At 30.9% G+C, this 24,130-nt stretch overlaps 2 protein-coding genes across 8 annotated transcripts; both read right to left on the bottom strand.

Annotated features, from left to right (window-relative positions):
* Positions 1-5,583: 5,583 nt before the first annotated feature.
* On the bottom strand, positions 5,584-8,992 carry LOC100800942 (piriformospora indica-insensitive protein 2). The gene is made up of 2 exons (XM_003536273.5): positions 7,612-8,992; positions 5,584-7,063 (listed from the first exon to the last, which is right to left on the bottom strand). Exons 1-2 carry the CDS (start codon positions 7,828-7,830, stop codon positions 5,843-5,845), a joined length of 1,440 nt encoding a protein of 479 aa, XP_003536321.2. The 5' UTR covers positions 7,831-8,992; the 3' UTR covers positions 5,584-5,842.
* Positions 8,993-14,683: 5,691 nt separating this feature from the next.
* On the bottom strand, positions 14,684-19,147 carry LOC100800405 (uncharacterized). 7 transcript variants are annotated; one of them, XM_006589328.4, is made up of 12 exons: positions 19,047-19,147; positions 18,655-18,902; positions 18,551-18,581; positions 18,098-18,349; positions 17,857-18,000; positions 17,334-17,743; positions 17,156-17,256; positions 16,999-17,042; positions 16,575-16,761; positions 16,266-16,410; positions 15,931-16,058; positions 14,684-14,935 (listed from the first exon to the last, which is right to left on the bottom strand). In XM_006589328.4, the coding sequence occupies exons 8-12, from the start codon at positions 17,028-17,030 to the stop codon at positions 14,804-14,806; spliced, it is 624 nt and encodes a 207-aa protein (XP_006589391.1). In that variant the 5' UTR covers positions 17,031-17,042; positions 17,156-17,256; positions 17,334-17,743; positions 17,857-18,000; positions 18,098-18,349; positions 18,551-18,581; positions 18,655-18,902; positions 19,047-19,147; the 3' UTR covers positions 14,684-14,803. The 7 variants fall into 7 exon arrangements, 6 of the variants coding, with proteins under 6 accessions (XP_006589391.1, XP_006589390.1, XP_006589387.1 ...); XM_006589327.4 differs by having other exon boundaries at positions 18,672-18,902; XM_006589324.4 differs by having other exon boundaries at positions 18,098-18,581.
* Between the last annotated feature and the right edge of the window lie 4,983 nt (positions 19,148-24,130).

The following is a 24,130-nucleotide window of genomic DNA, read 5'->3' as shown; positions in this document are numbered from 1 at the left end:
AGTAACTGCGTGCAATGTTATGCCACCAAGCTCGATAGACTTTCAAGTGGTCAACCAAAGGAACCGCGCAAGATTAATTCTTCTTCAAGGGACAAAACTCAAAACAACTTGTTGTTGTTAAGTTTTTAAATTAAATAATGTATATGACTTGTAATTAGTTTTCTCATTTTACAAAATACTGGTAATAATTCTTAAAAGAGATTATTTAGTATTAAAAATTAAAAATATATTAATAAACCAAAAGCTTATGCATCAACTAATGGTACATAGTCATTTTAGATTAACTAGTTTGATTACGAATGTATTTTTCATCAATCACTTTCCTCCCTTAAAAAAAATCAATCAGTTTCTCACAGTTATTTTTCAAAAAAATGTTAATTATTAATCTACTCATTCAGATCTGGTCCATGTTTAAAGGGCTATTAAGAATTGAGCATTGTTTTTCCACAGGTGGAAATTAAAGCGAAGGGACAAAAACTAAGAGATTAATGTTTTTCATGATAATTGACTTTTTTTTTTGGATAAGCTTAAATATCAATATGATTCCCCCCACCCACCTTCTACGTACGTTATCAGACATATTATAACCCAATGGCGACCCAAAACCATTATTGTGTATCTTGTACCTCTCATTTTTTAAAAATTCTAACTTATCCCTTCTATCTTTTTCCCCTTTTTCATCTTCTTTCTCCCGTAGCAGACGCACAACCCATTCTGTTCTTCTCTTCTCGCAACGCAATTTTAATCTTGCTTTTGAGTTCTTCTCTTCTTCTCCAACTCAAGTCTTCTTCCTGCAGCCATCAAAGGCTCCAACGCAAAAGTCTCTCTCCTCCTCCAATGCTTCTTCCCGCAAGTTCGTTTCAACGCTTCACATTCACATTGTGGACCTGTTACAAGAACAGGTTTTCCGTAAGGGAAAAAATAGTTTACAGAATGGCCATTCCGAAAGGAAAAGTCCTACGGATATTCTGGTGTAGATAATCTGAAGGAGAGAGGTGTTAGGGCTAATTCATTAAGGTTTATAGGAAAATTTCAAGCGAAATAGGGGAGTACAAGATACACTTTTGGGAGTGCATGATTCAACTCCCAATATTCTGGTCTTGGAAAACTGTAGGGAAGCCCAATTGAAGCCCATTACCGAATATGTCCACTGATTTATCATCAAATGTGTAGTTCAGTTGGAAGCCACCTATTTTAATTTCTGATATAATTTTGAAATTGCAAATAATTCAGTACAGAAAAGCACACGGAACAAAATAATTGAATGCCAAAAATAAATTATTTTTTTAACAAAATAAAAAGATATATTTTATTTTCAATTTTGAAAAAGCAGTAAAAACTTGCTTTTATTTATAATTAATTTCAAAGGATTACAGAAAAGATATTAACTCGCTTATGTTTATTCTTTCAAATGATCACAGAAAAAGATATTTATGTAGATAAACATGCCCTTCAAGCCTATATTTTTTTTCCAATATGAGTCTTAGGTAGTATTTGATTTTTTTTCTCGTTAAAAGAAACTAGATCAAACATGTTTTCTGAAACTCTTAAAATTAAATAATTTAATTTTTATAAAAGAAACAAAAGTATTTTCTCAAAAATAAATTAAATGAAGGAGCATTTAGAGAAAACAAAACTGATTTTTCTTATCTCCATCTCCCTTTTGAAACATCTCTTTTAAGTTGAAAAAAAAGTTATCAAATAACTTCTATTTCTAATTTTGCCTTTTGAACCCAAAAAAATGGCCCAAACACGCTCTTAAAATATTTTTAAAAATTAAAAATAGTTAATCAATAATTAACAACCAAAGAGAAAGGAGTTAGCCAAATAGTTTACTTATTGTGGGTCATGATTCAATGTGTTTAAAACTGTCAATATGCTGCGTGAACCAAATGTTCACGTTTTTAACTTTCGCTTCTCTAAACTGCCAGGGGTATTTAAAGAAATAAAATTCAATACAAAACACTTGGATTATCTAATAATATGAGACTATTTTAACTTAAATAATAGTCTTAAATTTGAATCTTAATTATGCGCGGTAGTTATATATATATATATATATATATATATATATATATATATATATATATATATATATATATATATCAGACTTGAGCACGTAGTTTTTGATATGCAATGCATTAATAAGAATTTTGTTGTGTATAAGTATCCTATCCTCGAGCACAGTTATTTCTTATAAAAGTTACTTGTAGTCTCGTGAAAAAAGAAGGAAAAAAAGTCCATTTCTAACCGATTCGAACTAAATTTTGTTTTCCAAACTAAACTGTTTTTCCTTTACATGGATATATATAGTTCCACAAGCAGCATGTACCATGCCACTGGGCTTTCTGTTTGGTGTTTTGATGAGAGAAAAACAGGTGCTGTTCGTTACAGACTGACTTAGAAGATCAGGAACTCAGAGAATGGTGGCAATTAATATGGCTGTGGCATGGCATGGCATGACAACTTTAATTTGAGCATGACTTAGCCTATGGACCCTGCACATGCCCTTTGATGCCTAACATTGCTCAGTACAGGACAAGAAATTCCCAAGGATTTCAAGATGAATACGACCCATTAGATTTATTATACTGGAAAAGTCAATCTGCTAGTGCTGTCCCATTGATAAAAGCTCATCATTATTTTTTTTATTTTTTTTCCTTACCCTCCATTATTTCTTTAAAGTACAACTTTGCTCTGCGATTTAACCCTTACCAATTTTTTTTATATTTTTTTAAGTACAACTTAGCTCTGCGATTTGAGCTTTTTTTTTAAAGAAAAAACGTATATTTCTATACTTAAGATTTTTAATCTGAGAAAAAAAAACCTGTTAATTTGACACAACTGTATGACTAATACATGACTGGCTTTTTTTTAATTGTTTCAAAAATGGTAGATTAACGCCTTAAAGTTAATTTGAATCATGTGTGCGGCTTGGTTTTCTATACTTTAAAAGTGAATATTTCAATACTTGACATTTTGAAAGTGTGCAAATCATCCATTCAAATTTGTTTACACTTTGGATTTTTTCATAAATGTTAGTTAATATATGATTAGTTTTTGTCTTAAAAGAATTTGAACTCAAGTCTCTCCCTCCTTTTCCTTCTCTTTTCACAATTAATTAGATACCTAAAGATCGATCAATATTTAAATCCTAATTATTTTATTAACGAACATAAGTTTTTACTGTTTGTAATTCAAATTTTAGGATGCTAATTTACATTTTTCCTTGGTAGTAAAACTATAAAAAAAAAAATAGTGGTGTATTAGTCACGTAATTAAATCTATCAAATTTTATATATATAAAAAATACTAATGAAGAAACCACTTTGCACACGTTGCAAACCTTAAAGGGTCTGCCAAATACATATCTTAAAATTTAAGTACTAGGTTACACATGACATGACTCAAAATTCTAGGTGTTAATTTTCTTATTTGTTTACATATAAAATGTTATTTGCTCTTAGAGTTTATTTTATTGCATGGCAGGCAATTATTGATGTTGCCGAGCCAGAAAAGAGAAGGGCATGCAGAAACTATATAGAGAAAAGAGGAGAGAATTGGAGGAGGCATGGTGACATTGAAACCTAAGTTTCGTTGTGGGGAACAGGAGAAAGACGAGGAACATTCAATGCAATTTTGCTCCGTTACTGACAGATGATGTACATTGTCTAATGCCCTAAGAACAATTTCGAAAACCAAGTTTTTGAAGAAGAGAGCTAGCCCAGATCTGGAAGGCCAGAGCATTTTCCATGATACACAAGGTCCATTAAAAACAGTGTACGGTCCATTTTCCACCATCACCCTACGTACCTACGTACCCATCATCTCAAGTACATAGTAGATTGTTGCACACACACACATGACACATCCCTATACTATGGTCTACAACCCTACAAGCCTATTAGCCTAACCTCTAAATCTAACCCTCCACACCTCACTTTCGATGCATTAAAGTCGTAACTGTCCTGCATTGGCAATCAAAAAGTAGAAATGCCAAACCCTCATGCCAAATTCTCTGTTTGCAATGGATCATATTCTCTATTAGGATCATCAAATTATATCACAAATTTTGCTGTATTTTTCTCTTTCTGAACTTTTGGGCCACCTCATCCAACAATTTGTAGAAGTTGAATTCTACAAATTTCAATTTCAAATTGTCTATTCTTTTATACAACAATGGACATCTTTTATGAATAACAAATAATTTCCTTTCAAAAAATTCAACTTAAAACTGATGATTAAGTCAAAATAATTATATGTCAATTGATTCATACAATGATACATTCATAATATTTACTTGAAATACTAATAAGAATATTACGAGAAGATGTTAGAATTACATTTATTAACAATATATTTTTTAATATTTTACAACTCATGATTTTATTTCTTTACAATTTTAATATATATATATATATATATATATATATATATATATATATATATATATATATATATATATAAACATTATCAATGTATCTCCTAAAAACACTTCACGGGAATTCAAATTTATAATATAGAAGTAGATAAATTTGAACTTCAAATTAAAAATACATTTAAAATGAATAAATAATTAAAAAGTAAATTAAATGTTGAATACATTAGATAGGATAATTTTTTTAAAAAAAAATATTAGATAGGATAAGTGATGTGATTTAATGAAAGAGAGAATAACTCTTAAAAAAAATATCATTCAAGGACATAGATTCAAATTTATAATATAAAAGTATATTAAATATTTTTATGACAAAAAATAATATTATGTTAAAAAAACAATGAAGTAAAAAGTATATATTTTTAATTAGTATAAGAATATTTTTCATATAATTCATATTTTTTTTATTTTCATTATGTTCTCTACTCATCGAAACCAACAGAGATAAATCCTTTTACTTGTTTCTTTCCTATTTTTATCAATCCAAATAATACATCTTCATTTTATTTATTTTCTTTCTATCATTCTTTTAGGATCTATTTCTGTAGTTCTTGTTTCTTTTCTTATTTCTTTCATCTCTACTACATACATTGTTGAAGCATACGAATATAAGTGAAATCTATTTAATATTTCCCTTTTCTCATCCTTCTTTTAATTGCAAAATGATAATTTTTAAAGTGTAAAATAGAACTACTATCTAGAAAAGGATTTGAAACCCAGCAGGGGGAAAGTTAAGTAACATTTCAAATGATTCTTCTTGTCTTGGTGAAGTTGAAAGCTAAACCTGCCCATATGTGGTAGCAGGGGCCAATCCTCAGCTGAAAGCTACCCCTTTTTTGGATCATTATTTTTTTTGAAAGGCAAATATTTTTTGGATCATTATTAATTTGTTATGCAACCAAATTGTTGTTTAGCGTGCACAAATTGATTCAAATGAGGAATAAAATCAAGGACTAGGCAACAAAAACACTCTATGGTCAAAGTGATTCCATTCTACTGTGTAGTACATACTTATTCAACTTACAGTCCAGTCCCTATTATGTATAAAATTTTCCACCGGTACAATTGTACAGAATTCTCTGTGTGAAAAGTTGTATAACCATTGAGACGCCAGTATTTGACTCCCAAAAATTAAGAATGGAAAATCTTGTAACCTCAAAATATTTATAAAAAGAAAAACTTTGCAGCCTGTCCTGATGCAAGGACAAAAGGAAAACTAGAAAGTGCAAATAAAAAGTAAGGTGATTATGTAAGCTGAGGTATCCATGTTGAAGTAACTAACTTGTAGGCCATTGCAAGACTATCATATTATGTTAGAACAAAATACAAAAAACATACGAGTTTTTGTAACGCCTAAAAGGTTAAACAAAGCCTAAGTTGAACTCTTTCTAGACTAATAAAGGGTTATATAAGACTTAGAAATAAGCCCATCATCAATATTTTTTCCAGAAAAGTCCACCAGAAGCCATCAGTAGCACAGCTAGAAAATCCCTTAGAGGCTATGAAATGGAAAGTCTCATTCATATCCCCATTGATCAGCTCAGTTTTTGAATCAGATTCTAACAAATTGACCTCTTTCTGGCATGGCTTTACCCCAAATGGAACATGGCTTGATGACATTAGTCCAATTTGGTAGCAAAGGTTTGGGTTGTTCCAAGCACCAAAACGCCTCCCCATTTTTCCAAAAAAGTCCTTAGAGAAGTTAATCTCTCCTGTGAGATTGTTTCCACTAAGGTAAAGTGCATTGAGACAAGGCAGAGTTTCCAGCTTTGGTGACAGGTTCCCTGTGAGATTGTTGTCACTAAGTCCCAAAAATCTTAACAACTTTAATTCTGATAAAGACTCAGGAATTTCCCCTGTCAATCCCATGTTGGATAGTTCCAAAATGGCCAAATTGTTGAGGTTTTCCCACTTTAGGAATCTGATGTCTCCACCCAATGGATTGTTGGACAAAACTAATTCCTCTAAGGAGGACATCTCTTGCAAAGATAAGGTCAACCCACCAGTGAACCTATTATTCCTAAGGTCCATAAGGGTCAGATACTTAAGATTAGCAAATGCATTTAGAAGATTCCCTTCAAGGTGGTTGTAGCTCACATCAAGCTTCAATGCTGAAGTTAAGCTCCCAAGTGTCAAAGGCAAAGAGCCAGACAATGAATTGCTACTTAAGTCAAAGATCAATAACTCATTTAGCCCATCAAAAACATCTGGAATACTCCCAGTAAGATAGTTTCCAGCAAGAACAAGCTTCTTCAACTTGATGAGATTGCCAATGCTTGATGGTATTTCACCTGTTACACTATTTTCTAGTATTACTAGTGATTGAAGGTTCTTGAGGGCACTAAAACTTGAGGGGATGTTTCCAATGAGACCCGGGTTTGATCTAAACTCCAGTGATTCTAAGCTGCCAGCCAGTTTCTGCCAGTTTCCAGTGGGGATGGTAGCTGGAAACATGTCTTGTGATTGAAAGCAATTGAAGAAGGATAGAGCTTTTAGGTGCTTGAGCTCAAATAACTCTCGTCTAAATTCCAATTCTTGAGCACAACTCAGAGAATTGTCATGGACCGGTCCAATGTTCAAGGCAGTAACATACCAAAATCCATCAAACAGATCACAAGAGACCCCCTGCAGAAGAAAACAACAAAGAAATCACAATGTAGCAAATAATTTATCAACATGTTCTAGTTAATTTATAATTTTTGTATTAAATTGCAAAGAGTTCTGATTACATGGTTGAAGGGGCAATAAAATTTCTTGTTAGAAAAAAAATAAAAAGAGGGAGGAGGACAGCTGCTGAAAAACAATTGTACACATGGGATGCTCAACTGTAGAACTAAGCCAAGGGATTATACTTTTACTTTTCTGGCATCCAGCAGAATTTAAAAAGCTTAGGTTCTCCTCAGAGTTCATTTATGAAATTGAGTGCAAAGTCTTATTTATATGGACCTATTAACAATTAGCCAAAATCTTCAAGAGTAAAAACAAAGTTTTGTGTTCAGAGTGTCACTGTTGATTGTGAAAAAAGTATGTGCAAGTCATTAACCAAACAGGAACTATAACCTTGTAGCTATATCTCATCAAGAAACGATGGCCTTAAACAAACTTGAACTGTCCAGACCTTGTCTCTAGCACAGTATAAAGTAGTTGCTTAGACAAGTTGCAGTAAAAGGTACCTGAATTGGAGTCCAACCACAAGGATCTGGATAGAGATCTGAGCCATTCCAGGAATCACCAACAAAGCCTTGAATGGTGGAGTATAGAGCTTCCTGCTCTGCTTTCTCCATAGGAGCTAATATATCATTATCAAGGTCTTCTTGTCCACAACATCTTGCACTCACAGAGAGTATAAAGATAACAAATATGGCATGACTAATTGCCTTGGTGCTCTTCATGATGTTATTGAGTCAAAACAGGATTATCAGGCACAAGAGAAATTCAAGATGGATGAAGATAATTTAAAAAAAAAAAAAAAAAGCAACCACAAGTAGGAGGTTCTTAGCTTGAAGCCTTGAATTCAAGTGCATCTTATGGTTGATGTATCACATGTGCATTTCTCATTTTAGAAAAGAATGAAAGAAAGAAAAAAACAAAGAAAAGAGGAAGAAAATCCTCAAGTTAATTATAATAAAAGATTCAAGATAAAGGTGAAAGTTGAATATCCCTCAGCAATGAATTAGTGGGTATCTAGACAAATACCCCAACATGGGCTAAGGCAGAAAACTACAGTTGTTTTTGGAAGAACACGGGTTGTAGTATCAAGAAAGAAAGAACAAGATCCTGAATTTATGCTCAAACATAGAAGGATAATGGGAATAGAGGAAACACAAAAGCTGAGCAAGAAACCTGACCTCTTCCTTCCTTGTTGTGTTTATGGAAAAACTAAGGAAGTATATATAAAATATTTAAGAGAGAACAACACAATATCTTAGCACAGTTCTCGAAGCTCAAAGTCATAATAACAATGGCATTAATATATGATCAGAGAGCAGAAGCAAAGCAACTGTGTGGCCTATAAGACGGAAGCAAAAAAAAGTTAAAAAGCAGTGTTTCCTTTTTTATGCAGCTATGCTATGCAAATTGCACACCCTATGTGATTGTCTTATTGAATACCATTATTAGACTAGTAATGTCTATGGTGGAAATTATGTAGTATGAAGTGTTAATTAGTCACAACTATTAAAAGTGTTATAGGTGGTTGAAGGCAATAAAGGGATTAGAGTTTGGAGGGATTAGTTGAAGCCTTGAAGGAGCGTTGAGTTGAGTTTGCGTAGGGGACCATTGTCCATGCAAAAGGAAGAGGTGCATGTAAAAGCATGCAAGACAAATAAGGGTTTTTTATTCGTTATTACCTCGTTGTCTTGTGTTTTTTTTTTTTTTTTGCTGATTTTTTTGACAGCACCACTGAAACTAAAAGGACAAGAGAGAGCACAGTGGCTAGCTTTCAGGAGTGTGCACTTAATCACATTGCTACATAATACAGTAAGCCCCAGAGTTGGGCCATACCTGTGTACCTTCAAAACTCGTTGAGTCTATTTTTCTCCTCAAAATTTGTAGCCATCTATGTGAAGTCCAAGTTCTTTTTTTTTAGAAAAAAGTATCATTAATCTTGTTTGAACCTTCTAAGAACACTTTAGGTCAATAAATTTTTCCTCCTAATATTTAACACATGATCCCATGTTCAAGATTCAAACTCAAGATATTTAATTAAATTAAAATAATTTTGTGTTAATTATCTATGCCTTTGGTGTTCAGTGGTAGTTTAAGTTTATTTTTAATGTAAATAGGTAAATAATTTTTCCCACTATTTAAAAGTGGAGCGCGCGGCTCATTAAAAACTTGAGAGTAAATATATTTGCACTTGCTAGAGAAAATTAGGAGTGGACACAGTTTTAAATGCTAAAGCGAAAAAGACAATCTCTTTTTGTGAAACTTCTTTCAATGAATTCATTAATTGCTTGCAGTTTAAGAAAATAAAGTTTTAACGTAGATTGTTTCGTGTATGTTACCACGGAATTCATAGTTGGCACAATAATTATCATGAACTATCGACTCTTTAAAAAGATGCTAGATGCTAATAATTTTCTTTTGTCAAAAATTGCTCATCAATATGACTGTATTTTTTTCTTAGAAATTAGAGATTATAATACTCACATACCTTACTTAATCAATTGAATTAAATTCTATTAGTAAAAATATATTTAATAATTGAATAAATGTTTCTTCCAAATTTTAATTCGTAATTTGAAAAAAAAAATGCTCACTTGAAAAATATACAATGTAACCCTTTATGTTTTGTGAATTTTATATACTTTTTTTGTATTATGAATTGAATAAACATATATTTAAGAAAATCATGATTAATATCTGGGTTGGTAAGAAAAGTTTGTTCCCAGCTTTTGACTGGTTTTATTAATTAGGTAAAATTACAAATTTAGTCTTCCATTCTATTTATCTTTCATGGAGTTGGCATCAGAATATGATATGTGAGAGTCATTATCCAATAAGAACGTAACACACGGTTAACATTCCTTTGTAACAGTCAACATCCAATTATGGGTTGGGGACCAACATTGCGTGATTTAATTAAATACGATAACAAAATTCATGAATAATAACAAAATTCATGAATAATTTTACCGAGAGACAAAATCTGAAATTGAAGACAAAATGGAGGACCAAAAATGCAATTTTACCTATTAACTAATAGCGGTTGTATTAAAAAAAAAAACTAGCAGAGGTTGTTGTTGTTATTTTTTTTATTTATTTTTTGGTTATGATTGGAACATATAATAGAAAAGGTTGGATTGTTAAACAGCTAGCAAACAGCAGCATCCGTTAACAAGCTTTAATTGAAAGTTCTCTATATTCATGGGGCTGTCGTAGCATCAATTGTTGGTAAGTTTAATTCCATGATGAGACATGATTGTTATATCATATAAACCTAAATTTCCTGTGTTGCTTCTGGTTTTGCTATGGAGAAAATCAACTCCATAATGTCTATGTTTTAACCTAGCTATGTGAGCAGATCGATATATGGCGAAGAAGATACATAAAATTTAACTGAGTCCAAGTTTTTTGTACTAATAACAGTGGAGCAATGACAGGTTTGAGAATGTAAATTAAATATCCAACCAATACAATTAAATTACAAAGTTAAGGTTACAAGTTTATTTGCACTAGCAATTTGATTTGGTTTTTCTGCTGTTTTTTTTTTAAACTTTCTTAAGGTTTCTAGTACCTATTTTTATGTATTAGATGCACTAAATAATTTAATTTCTATGCATTAAAAGTGTAATAGGATTTATACATTTAATTAATAAAAAATCTTGATACATATATACAACACTAAGTCAGTAAGGATCCATAACCTTTTAGTTATGGAGGCAAAACTCTCTCTCACACACACACACACACACATATATATATATATATATATATATATATATATATATATATATATATATATATATATATAAATTAGTGAGGGTAATATTCATATTACAATTTTTTTTAACTAAATTTTAAATTATAAAAGTAATTATTACTACAAATATATGTAATACTAAGAAAAAAAAATTAGTAGGACAATTGACCCCTTCCTCCAACAAGTAGATTTGTTCCGCTTAAGATGATTGTTATATAAATCAATAAATTTATTGTACATGTTAATTTGTGACTAAATGATACTTCCTCCATCTTAATATAATTATCATAATATAATTATCATGTATAAAATAATTATTAGTTTAGTTTTTTTAATGTAACATTGATTTTTTTTATTGTTTTTTTTTTAATTTGTGTAAAACAACGACCAATATAATAAGACGAAAAGAGTAATATAAAAATTGTTTAAAATATTTGTGCAATCAAGAAGTATACCAAAAAAGTGGGGAAGATAGGATGAGTTCCTCTTACTCCCGATGACAGTGAGATTAACACCCATCTAATCTTCATGCCTGAAGGATGAGAATAAGTTTGAAAATGATTTTGAAAAGGTCAAAGAAGAAATGAAGAGAGTGAAACTTACTTTGTTATCATGTAAATGGGTAATTTGTGCAAATTTGTACGTAAATTTTTTTGGGTTTTCTCATTTAATTGGCTTGTAGTAATGTTTGTACCTAAATTGCACACAGCATGTAATTTGTATGGGCAGCAATTAAAAAAGTGCTGATCGTTAACACAGTCAAAATAGCCTTGGTTTTAAGAGCAAGTCACCGTGATAGTGCATTGATCCATCAAATTCATCTAATCATCACCCTTTCCCTGTGTAAATGAAATTTGATGAGAATGGGGGAAGAAGATCAGGGGAACCGAATCACCTGCAAGTACCACTTATTGAGAAAAAAGAAGAGAAGATTCAAAAGAAAAAGGACCCATATGGATACTTAGAAGGAAGGACCACACTAAACTAGGGGATGAGAAGGATAATGAAATTAAAAATAAAAAAAAAGGTTAAGCATGTGTAGCCAAAGGCAGCACAACTTTGTCACCTTTCATCGAAGGACTAATATAGCTTGATAGGTCTTTTTCTGTCCTACTCTCTTCCCTACAATTTTTGTTGTTGCCCTTTTTTACTAAGGATAAGTTAGCCACGGGAGTACTTGAGATATAACTATATAGTTATTAATTACCCCCGAAAAATTGAGGAGATAACAATTAACTTGTGTTTTTTAATGTAATTTTGTTAAATTTCTTTTTTTTTTCCAATAACCTTTTTTTTGTAAGCTTTTTTTTTCCAATAACCTGATATGTAGAAATTGCATTAATGGTCAAGAAAAAAAGAAGAGGGAATTACCTTATTTAGCCTCATGTTACTCTACCTACTAGAGTTGCTCATTTAATCGGCTAATTATTAGCATAAAAGTGTTTCAATTCACGGAGACCTTTATTCAAACCACGCTGCCAAAGTAACATATATACATATTTATTTTTTAGTAGACAAGTTTCTTGGTCCAAATCTGCTATAATCATTAAAATTAAACTAGATTGAATGCTACACGCTCCTTTTTTTCAAGTTATAAAAGTGTACGTTTCTTATCAACTAACTATGATACATTTCTTTTAACACACGCATTTAAATTTCTTTATTGTTATAAGAAATTCCTAAACTTATTGATAGAAAAATGAACATAACATTAAATGCGTTTTGAAAAAAGGTGAGTGTTGACACGTTTAAACTTTTTCGACATTGATAACATGTTTCACATCTTTCATGAGTGGGTTTACAAATCTACTCTATGTCTCTATCATGATCTGCACGTAGAATGTGTGAGATACAGCCAATTTTACTGCAAAAATAGACATTGATCTTAATAGGTATTCTTAAGATCAAAACACTCATTTTAATTTTTTAAAAGAATTTTTCTAGTTCATTTCAACAAAAAAAAATCTAGTTTTTTATTTGGTCTTTTAAAAAAAATTATATTTAGTTTTCAACATATACATTGTCCCCCAACATAAAATTCTTAGCTCGTTCCTTTGCTGATCTTCACAAGCCATATCGAGGCTCGAGAGCAATCTAGTGGTGTATGGGTTCTGTCGTTTTGCTTGGACGTTACCTTCTTTTCTGTTGTTGATGATCACATTCACATTCACATGCAAAGCTGAAGCATATCACCTTCAAAATTGAGAAAGGTGCCTATTGGTTGGTTTACTACTACCTAGATATTTTATGGCAATCAGTCCCTCTTCACAGTATTTCTTCTTGTAGTGTTTGCCATAATTAACCGAATAATATCTAAATTCTTTGTGAATTTATGGTTATTATATTTTAATGCACGTGACCTTATTGGTCATGGCTATCAAGGTCCCTGTTTACATAAGTGACAAACATATATGACGGGGATAACTATTTGTGAGAATGGAGTAGTTTTATCAAATTCATAATTAATTATCTTTGTACTAGTATTTTTTTTATTATCATAATAATATCAGTGTGAAATATTTACTAATTTTCTTCTACATAAATGTTTTCTCAAATAACCAATTGCTTTACATTTTTGCATCCACTGTTTAGTATGCCTTCTTACGCAAAGCTTGTTATTCTATTCCAATCTTGTATTTTGGTTTCTGACTCTAAAATAGTGTTTGGTTAAAGAAAAATGGAGAGGAAAGTAGAGTAATCTTTTTTAAACCTTCCTTATTTGATTTAATTTTTAGGAGAGAAGTGGAAATTGAAGAGTAAAATTCCTTCTCACCCAATGTTAGCTTCTCCACTATTGAATAAAATATCACATGCTTTCCAAGAATCATACTCTGCATTAGAAGAAGCTTATTATGACAGATAGGATGAATCAGTTATGTTAAAGAATTTTCTGAAGAGAACGAGTATAAGACGTCAACAAGTCAAATATCCTTAAATAAGAAAAAAATTATCAGAATCCCTAGAATGGAAATTAATAATCGCATTAACGTTCAAGTGTAAGAGGAAAGTGGGTCAGAGAGGTAATCAGATGAGAAAAACTTCCAGAGGTAGACACTTTTGCAATTTATTTTAGTCAAACTCACAATGCAGCGTTTTGTTTTTATTTCTTTTTTTATAAAAAAAAATTATTGAAAACACAAGTTGCACCACAAAATTCTAGTAGCAGTAACAAGCAAGACATTATTAGTCTAGAAAGAGAAAGGAATTGCGACATAATATGGCTGGAGTTGTGGCACCTTTGGACAGCACTAATTACGGGTCAGCATTCCTGAGAAAAATATTTACACTATGCAAAATTGAAAAAAATAATATATATATATATATATATATATATATATATATATATATATATATATACATATTCTGGACTACGGAATCGGAAGATGGTAAAATGACTTCAAAAAATTATTAGGCAATTAAAAGAATTTCACACACGAGATAAAAGTAATTTATATTTCATTCTTTACCACTACAAGACACTTTTATACTGAGAATTTAGCCTAATTTTAACATTACGTATACTTAAATCGTAGAATAAAAAAATACAAAACTTAAACTAAGATATATCTTATCATATATATTTTAAAATAAACAATTTCATTATATTGATTCAATGCCTCCATTATGTTGTTACCAATAAATATAATTATTTTAGGTTATGGATCTTTCAAATTATTTCCGCAAGGAGTCTGAACTTATTTTTTTATGATCCTTTTATAAAAAGATTCATTTTCTTCATAAAAAAAAAGGAGGAAAATCAATAAAGAGTGATTTTTTCAAAAAATGTTTTTGACCCAATCCAGAGGAATTAATAGTTATGATACACCAGATCCGGTCGTTATTGATATATAATATCATATTATACAAAATATTAACTATTAAATAAAAGTTTCAAACATAAACTATCACTGTGTGTAAATATATAAATTACCACTTTATCACTAAAGTGCACTTTCATACTGAGACCATTTTTGAAAGTCATCGTCACTGTCATCAGGTTGCTCTGGACTATGAACTGCCACAGAATCTTCCTGTGCTTTAACATCGGCATCCTCCTTAGTTGTTGCAACCTCCTTCAAGATAAAACAATTTATGAAAATTTGCATGGCCAATTACGGAATAGAACATTAGAGTATCTTTAGGGGTTAAGTTTTCTGGAGAGGACAAATTCTTCTTCCCTAATATACTCTAATTTAATAATTTTTTAAAATAAACAAAATAAAGTGATAGATTAACATAATCTTTTATTTATTTTTATAAGTATTATAAAACTATCTTAATTTAAAAATAAAATATTTGCCCTCCGTTCCATTTCCCTCTAAAACCTAACTTCCAAACATAGCCTTTGACTTCATAAGGCTACCACTACCAGTGTGTGGACTAATTAAGGATATCCTCAGTCAATAATTAAGAAGTGGAAGCTGTGACAATTATAATTGCCTTTATCATTCCCTATACTTCATAGACACAAAAGAAAACTCATGCCAAGCACGAATTGGGGTAACTGGTTTTCAATTCCATATCGATGTGCACAACCCATAACCCACAATTGGTCCAGGGTGTTCTCCTGCGTACTCAATTATGCTTGCTTCTGAGCTCCAGTCTGTCAAGTTTATCATGTTTCTACACCTGTTTTTCTTTTTGCATTTGAATTACTCCCTTGGAGGATTTCTGAACACTACCAAACTTGATAATTGCACAAGCTAAATTTAGCTTTTCTTAAAAAAGGAAAATAATTAAGGCAAGTTATCTTTCACCCTTGGAGCAACATACTTAAGTAACTTGGCCATCTGAGCTTTGAAGCCAAAGATATCAGCATTGATCTAAAAAGCTTTAAACCTCACAGAAACTAATTTAGGAAATGAAGGCCAAAACCAAGTAAAAATGTTATTTTTTTTAGATGGACCTGCTATGTTCCACATCCCCACAGGTAAAGGCAAACATCATGCATGAATTAAGAATATTTCTCTCATAAATAAGCCACTGAAATAAAAAAATAAATAAAAAATAAGAGCACCCAAAGAAGGGAGATATCAAAAGATAAACTGAAAAGGCCAAAAGTGCATACATGAGTTCCAGCTGTTAGGTCCACAACCTCCTCTGCCATCACGAAATCTGAGGCATCTCCACCGGGGTCTTCTTCTGCCTTGGTGGAAACTGGTTTCACTGGCTCAATCCACAAATCACGAGAGTGATCTACAAGAAAGGAGTATAGATTTGCTTTAGAATAACTTTTTTGCCACATCAAAGAGTAAAGGAAGAGCAATGAAGTTAACCATTCTAAATTTGCCATTATAAGTTAAAGTCATAGAAGCAATCTTGAGGATCATTTCTGGACCGCTTAAACAATAAGCACATCAATCTGGCAGAGAACAGCACAAAACAGTAACTAAAGGGTAAAACCTTTAGCAAAGTGATATACAGCATCATCTACCCGTGAACAATACTTTCCATCTTCGTTGTTGAACTTCAACTTAATTTGATGGGGTGTTTTACCAGGGAAAAGCGGTTCAAACAGAGAAAAAATTGTGCCCGTCATTCTAACAGCCTAGATCAAAATAATAAAAAAGGAATTAGGTAATTCGCTGTAATGTACAGCTCTTTCTGCCATCCCCCTTCTCTCAACCCCAAGAAAAAACAAAGTTACCATGTGAATAGTTGTGTTTAAGAGAAATAATAATGTCAGACATCTTGTGAGAGTTATGCAAATACCTCATAAAACTGTTGAGTGTCTTGTTCTGACCATATTGCCCCAGGTGCCTTTTTCATTAAACACTGGTGATTGAATAAATGGGAAGTTGATATAATCCCTTCATTGGCTTGATCATCATATGCATCTTCTGAACCTGAGAACTCCCCTTCATTATAAGCACCAGCCTCATAAAGAGAAACTCCACCACTTCAGATAAATATTATGCAAACTGAAAATTATTTACTAGTCCACATGTGACTCAAAAGAGACAGTAACAACAGCCAGTAGATAATATGCAGTGGCCTTGTGAAGAGAATCTCCACCACTGCAGATAAATATTATGCAAACTGAAATTTATTTACTAGTCACCACCACATGGCAATCAAAAGAGACGGTAACAAGTAACAACAGTCAGTGTAAATGTAAACTCTTAAAGCTGAGTACCTTTGATTGGTGGAAGACGTATTCGAAGTCATCACCTCATTTTTCTACATAGCAAAACAAATGGAACAGTTGGTGAAAATTTAAGCCATAGTGTCATACTATGAGACTAACAATTGTTAGACATTGAAACACAAGGATTAGAATAGAGTATACACACCGCCAGCCACTCCCTATGTTCTTCAAGTAAAATAATATCCTTAATAGGTATTTGTCGAAGATCAAGTTCATCCTCAGGAATTTCCAGCAGAGCTTTGTCCACTATGAAAAAGAAAAACTTTTGCATAAGTATATCACCAAAGATGAAAATTAAACACAAACAGTATAGTAAGTTCTACCGCATCTTTTTCTTCGTCGAGTCGAATGAGAGAACTTTTTGGGACGTTCCTCAGTTTTTTCTAAATCATCATTAGCCTTCTTACGCTTTCAAGATGTTTTTCCACTTTTAGCCACAAATTTCTTCTGTGAACTTGTTGATACTCTTTTTTTCTTGGATGGATAATCAGCTTCATAGTCTCGTCATTTTCTTGAAGTTCATCTCCATTAGAATTATAAGGAGGGTCAAGGTCATTATTATCTTCAACATCCTCATTGAATGAACTGTTTGCAGGTTTACGAGCTGCTTGTTTTCTCAGCTGCCTTGAGGTTTTACCACCTTTATCCTCCTCACCCTCACCAGCAATAGAAGATCTTCTGTTCTTCCTTAGAGAACACGACGTTGAGCCATCCTTTTTTCTCTTATTAGAATCTTGACAAGCATAGTAAATGACATGAAAAGCTATATACAATCAGATTCACAAATCAGAAAAATGAAAAGGAAAAAAAAAAGGGAAAGGAAAAGTCGTAGTAACTGATATTTACTTCTATTTCCCTCGTAACATCTGCATGCAAAGAATCAGCCAATGTGGGGACTATCTGCAGCATTTGTCAACTCTTCATGCACTGGAATTCCAGAAGTTGGACCTTCACCAGATTTCATGGATTGATAATGAAAGACATCATCACCTGGGCAGGCAGGATTCAAGACCACAATTTCCAGATACCAATAATAATCATGATCACCATTATTCAATAAAAACCCAATCAATTATTTAGCACTTACAGAAAATTATCATATCTTTGAAATCATATAATCTTCACCTCTGTTTCCAACCTTATATTGCTAGTGTGAGTATCATCCTCATTGAGGAGTGCAGCTTCATCGAAGGTTAATGAATCTTGGGGGGTATGATACTTGGGACACCTTTGAACTTGGGTAATATCACATTCCCAAAAGAGTTAATAGAACTAGAAGCAGGTGTAACAAAATTTTGCTCAGCACCCTTCTCATTTAAAGAATGAAGGGCTGGTTTTCCTACACGCAATTTTTCCAATTACCACTGAAGAAACCCATGGTCACATACTTACAAATTACAGTTGTCTGGGAGCCAATCAACCATAACAGCGAGATTTAAAGGCAGCAGCACAATACAAGTGATGCTCTTGAAAGCTAGAATGAAGATGTATGAAGAGAGTTGATGTAATTTGGTAAATCACAAGGAATATAGTAACTCACCTGTATCAGTGGCAGAAAAAATGTCTGCAGCCTGTAAAGTACAAAATCCATCAACATTTAGCAGAGTAATGAAATAGAAAAACAAGCATTAATTTTTCCATTACCTCTCCGGATGATTTACCTATAGTTCCATTATGAACTGCATCCTCAGAATGCATAGCATTAGCAGGGTGAAAAACTGGTATTTCCTTTGGAGAAAGCTGTTTTGATTTGGCCTTTGGAATAAACTTGGCACCCGGCCGAGCTTCAAAAAGAGTGAAGCACTTACTACGTGCAGCAGGAGCCACTGGAAGAACATCATCAAAAGGATCCATGAGGCAACTAATTAGGTCGAGTACAGTTGTATCCAAATCTGGAAATAAGAATAAGAATACTGAGCATGGTGCAAACTTGGAATTTAGATTATGATAGCAATTTTAATTTGGCATTCATAGAACGAACTCTAGGTCTTCATCTTCAACAAAGCACCACAGATTAGCCATGAATGAGTCTTTACCTGTACCGTGAGCTGCAGCGCTGCCGGCGACGGAACTCTCGTCTCGTCCCTTTCGCTCGCCCTTCTTCTGGTTTGCTAATATTTTAAAATAAGGATCTCGCGGTTTTCATAATTTATAGTAGGCTTAATTATACATTTATTCCCCAGATAATTTTTAATTATTTAATTTCTTACAAATTAACTAATTTGATGAACCGTTCAATTACATCCTCAAATTTTTATAAATAAATAAATCAATTTAGTTCTTAAATGTTACAGAATTTAATGATCAAATAAATCATTTAAAATAATTTGAAAATTAAATTGATTTATTTTTAAAAAATTGATAATCAATTTATTTTTTAAAAAAATTGATAATCAAATTAATTCGTTTCTAAAAACTTGGGGAACAAATTTAACTTTTTTAAATTTTGGCAATTAATAATTAAACCTTTCTCGCGATTTTGATAATACTTTCTTGATGAATCGGATACTATATTTTTAAATATAATAATAAAATCATTATTATAAAATAATAAATAATTATATAATGATTCGCACCTTACAATTCCAATTCTTCACAATTTTATGATATTATTATTTTAAAATCAATCAAATAAATCATTAAATCTTGCATGAATTTTGATTTTATATATGATAATCATTTTATTAAGTTTTATGGATTTTTTATAACGAGTGATATTTATAATTTAAATATTCAAACTTTTATTTTTTTAAAATATAAAGTAAAATAATATCAAACTTTGAATATTTAATAGATTGAAAAATTAATTGATCTTAATGATATTTCTTTTATTATATAATATCTATATTTAGCTCTTTTACGCGAATGTTTCAAATTTCAATCAATCGATTTATTTTTGGGAGCTCCTGGTTTTGACACATGTTGGTTTATTTTTTTAATTCCAAATTAATTTACTATTATTTAAAACTTTTGAGAATGTCATGTGTAAAGATTTCTTTTAGGTATATATAAATATAGAAGATATAGAAGAAGAAAAAGGATTTTAAGCGTAACTCTTAACTCTAAAAGTGAACGCCTAGTGACATACTAAGATAAACAAGTTCCATATATATAATAAAAGCCAAAAAGAAGACTAGCATGTGATGTGTAGGAGAATAAAGTACCCGTTGAGTAGACCCACTTGCCCCGAAAACTTCTATAGTTCTATACCCACAACAAATCAGACAAATTTAAAGCCCTTGATCTAAATCTAAATATATTGTAGGTCCCCTCCCAAGAAAAAGAATCATACAATGTTTCTGTTTTTATATTTTTTTTCAAATACCTTAATTATTTTTAATCCCTGGAAGCTTTATAATTGTTTATGTGTCTGTATGTGTCATTAAGACAAATTTTATGTTAAAGATTCAAATGACAGTTCTATTCTATATTTGATAAAATGATTCTCGTAAAGTAAGTTCAGACTGTAAACTATAGCCTATTAGTCTCTAATATAGATATTAGAATGTGGATATTCATAATTTTATCATCCCCTAAAAAATCATAATTTTATTAAATGCGTCGTGGGAAATCTGTGGTATAAGTCGTAGTTAGGTGTCTTGCTTAGTTGTATATCCTTGTTGGTAGTTGAAAAAATATCAAATGAAATCAGATGCAGAATTGAATATTAAAACATTATAAATATCAAATCTATAAATATTATAAATAATAAATCAAGAAAAATTATTAAAATTCATGAAATAAAAGAAATATCATTAAGATCAAGTATTATATTTACTCCACTCAAAAGTAGCTTGGCGAAGAAAGGATATAAAGATAAATGATACAATATGTTCTAGTCTTTATCAATATAATCTATTTGATTTTAGTTTTTTTAATTATTATTTTTTTTAGTTATTATTATCACATATCCTTTTCATCCTTAATTACAATAGATTTTTTCAGAAATTTAATTGTTTTATTTATAAGATCATTTTTTTTAATTTTCAAATGAATTAATTTTTTTACTACATACTCTTAAATATTCATCTAATCATACCAAGTTATATTTTACTTTAAATGTTAGAAACATAATAAAGCTTGAATGGAAATAATCAAAAGAATGATTCTTTGAAAACAAAGAGAAGAAAAAGAAGAACAAGAGATTGGTAAAGGCAAATGTGAAACAGAGGGAAACTAGAATAAAAAACCGGGCCCCCATTCAATTTTATTTGACGTAAGCATGGTTCAAAAACCCCAAACTGATCCAATAGCATAGTTGACTTTTGTATTCCATTATGTATTTTTTGGGATGAAAAATTATACTAAAGGAATCATGATTTTCCTGTATAAATTTTTTTCACCGCTTGGAAAAAAAATTTCACTCAAGAAATACACAACAAAATCTTGTTTAATTTTTTTCACTCCCTAAAATATACAATAAAATCATAATTCTATTATATCTCCGTCTAAAATATACAATAAAATCATAATTCTATTATATCTCCGTCAAAAAGGCATTTTTGGGATAATGATAAAAGGTACCTCGTGAGTAGTGTAATTAGCAACTGTAGTAGGACCAATAGCAACTCCATTCGGCCTGGTCTAATTTTTCCTTTTAAAATTAATGGGTCAATTTGACCTGGTCCGGCAAGCCAGCTTGCCACCCAGAAGTCATAAGAGATTTTTGGGCTTGTCCGATTGACCCTCTTTGCACCCTCTGACCCTTCAGGCCAACCCGACCCATTAAACAGTTTTAAATTGAAATATATGAAATGTATATTATCAAACATTAGGAATACAAAAATAATGAGTTAATTGGAGTGGAACTCTTTTCAGTTTGCAGGAGGCTTTGATACAGAGAGCATAGAAGCTTTTGAAGAACGAAGGAGCCGCATCCATGCTCCACCAGGTGAAGATAATAACCAGAAACATAGTTGATCAACAAAAGTTTTCTTTTTCTACTTTTTGTTCCCACTAGTAGTTGCTTCTTTAATATATATTACCTTTTTTAGCTGTATATGTCATTCTTCTGGCTCAATTTTCATTGAATATACTGAATGATATACAATGATATAAAAAAAATCATACTGTAGTGTTGTAGCTTTGAAAGGTGAAAATGAAAATAGTTATCACTGAATTTGTACGGTTACAGCAATGTAATGAACGACACTCACTCTGGTCGATAACTTATGTAAATGGTTATATATTTATTTATTTTATTATACTTTATAACTGTAACTTTTAATATAATTTTTTACATATAGACTACATGTTAATAAGTTTGTTTAATATTAAGAGAAAATACAACTTATTCAAAAAACTAACGTACAATAACAAAGATAAATTAAAGAGCGACGTGTGCGTGCATGGGTCAACCGGTTAGTTTTTAATTAAAAAAAATGAAACAGTGAAAATTAAACAAACAAATGTATATTATTATTATTATTATTTGGAAAAAAATAATTAATGAACTTGATTGAGCTAAACTGCCCAAACATGACAGCTTCATTGAAATGTAAAAGTTGAAAAGAAATATTAATCATTAATTACCTTAAATTAAATAAGATCATTAATTTTTTGATAGAAAAATAAGATCATTATGAACTTAAACTCAAAATCAATAATTAATCATATTGATGTCAAGCCGTGATTCATTCGGGACGAAACAAACATAACACCATCTGAAAAATTAAACTCTCATATCTACTTCTAAAGATTATACCTTAAAAACACTAAACTCATAAATTTTTAATCCTCTAAAAAAATAAACTAACTTTTAAAATTAAGAATACATTAAAGATTACTTTTTCTGCTGTTATTAAATTTGTGTTAATTCATAAAGAGATTAATTTTATTTTTTTAGTAGAAAAATTATGTTACCATTTAAGTTTTCAAACGATCATTTCTATTATAGTTAAATATTTACTAACACAATGAGTTAAATATTTTGCAATAAAAATGAATCGAAGTTAATTATAAATCTGTTCATAATGAAACTAGCACTAAAAGATTGATTTCGTAATATATCAGAATCCCACACGATTGGGGACATGGTGGGACTTTTAAGTTTAAGTAACCTTTTTCATTAGGTGAGCTTGCACATTCGATCTCTTTCTCTATCTGGGTAGTTATTGTGTACGAATTGCAATGATACACATTACACATTGTTTTGCCTCCATCAATTGCAACAGCTATATATATATATATATATATATTTGGTTGACAATGGCAGTGGATCCATTACAAGTGCTAATGTCTAAACTTAAAAATGCAATGTGGACAACGACATTATTAAATAAGTAAATGAACCCATTATTTCTCTATGCGAATTAATTGGGACAGTCGGCAAAACCTTTTTTATTTGTAAAATTTATGACTTGAAGAAAAGAAAACACACCATTCGTTTTATTTTCCTTAAAGCCTTCCGAAAGTAACTGGTGTTGGCCATGTACAATAATATAGAGACAACAGATCAACGGGGTAAACAAGACAATTTTAGTTATGTAATCTTATAATAAATGTCGGTATTTTGAGATATTAGTTTTTTACTCCGGGCCGAGAATACACTCAAATTCAAAAAAATAATAATCTTATAACTAGCATTTATTTATCATGTTAAATAGTATATGATATGCTTAATATGCCTATACATGTATGTGTATCATACACTATTATTTTTCGATTAATATTCACGATGAGATCACATTCACATGTGAGAGAAACAGCTTTAGTCATTATAGAAGAAATGTAGTTATCAGCTAGAATAAAGCTTAACCTTTCATGTCAACAAGTATGCAATTAATAATGGACAACAGGTATTGTTCTTGCGATGATTTTACACGTGAAAACCTGCATTGATGACCACTATTTTTTTATTAACATGATGGCCATTATTTTACATGTGTAAAAGATATAATACCATTGATTTCATTAATGATAAAAATTGGAGTGTTTATGAATTTAATAAATATAATAACATCATTCTTATTTTTCAAAAAATATTGAAAATAATCATTATATAGACCCTGAAGGTACCTAGTGTAGGTGGTTAAGTGAGGAGATCTAATATTTAAACAATGACACAAAAAAGTTCAACCTCACGTAACTTAAAAATGAAAAACTCATTTTCATGAATCAT

The sequence above is a fragment of the Glycine max genome, chromosome 10 (genome assembly GCF_000004515.6).
Source record: "Glycine max cultivar Williams 82 chromosome 10, Glycine_max_v4.0, whole genome shotgun sequence".
In the NCBI taxonomy this organism is placed as follows: Eukaryota; Viridiplantae; Streptophyta; class Magnoliopsida; order Fabales; family Fabaceae; genus Glycine; species Glycine max.
Note: the sequence above shows the minus strand (reverse complement) of the source record. Positions and strands in the feature narration are given on the sequence as shown.

Coding starts and splice junctions, on each gene's coding strand:
- LOC100800942 (XM_003536273.5), bottom strand. CDS start 7,830: ATGAAGAGCACCAAGGCAATTAGTCATGCCATATTTGTTATCTTTATA. Junction 7,064..7,611: donor GTGGTTGGACTCCAATTCAG/GTACCTTTTACT, acceptor TTTCTTCTGCAG/GGGGTCTCTTGTGATCTGTT.
- LOC100800405 (XM_006589324.4), bottom strand. CDS start 17,030: ATGACTTCGAATACGTCTTCCACCAATCAAAG. Junction 16,411..16,574: donor ACACTCAACAGTTTTATGAG/GTATTTGCATAA, acceptor ATTTTGATCTAG/GCTGTTAGAATGACGGGCAC. Junction 14,936..15,930: donor ACCTAACAGCTGGAACTCAT/GTATGCACTTTT, acceptor TTTATCTTGAAG/GAGGTTGCAACAACTAAGGA.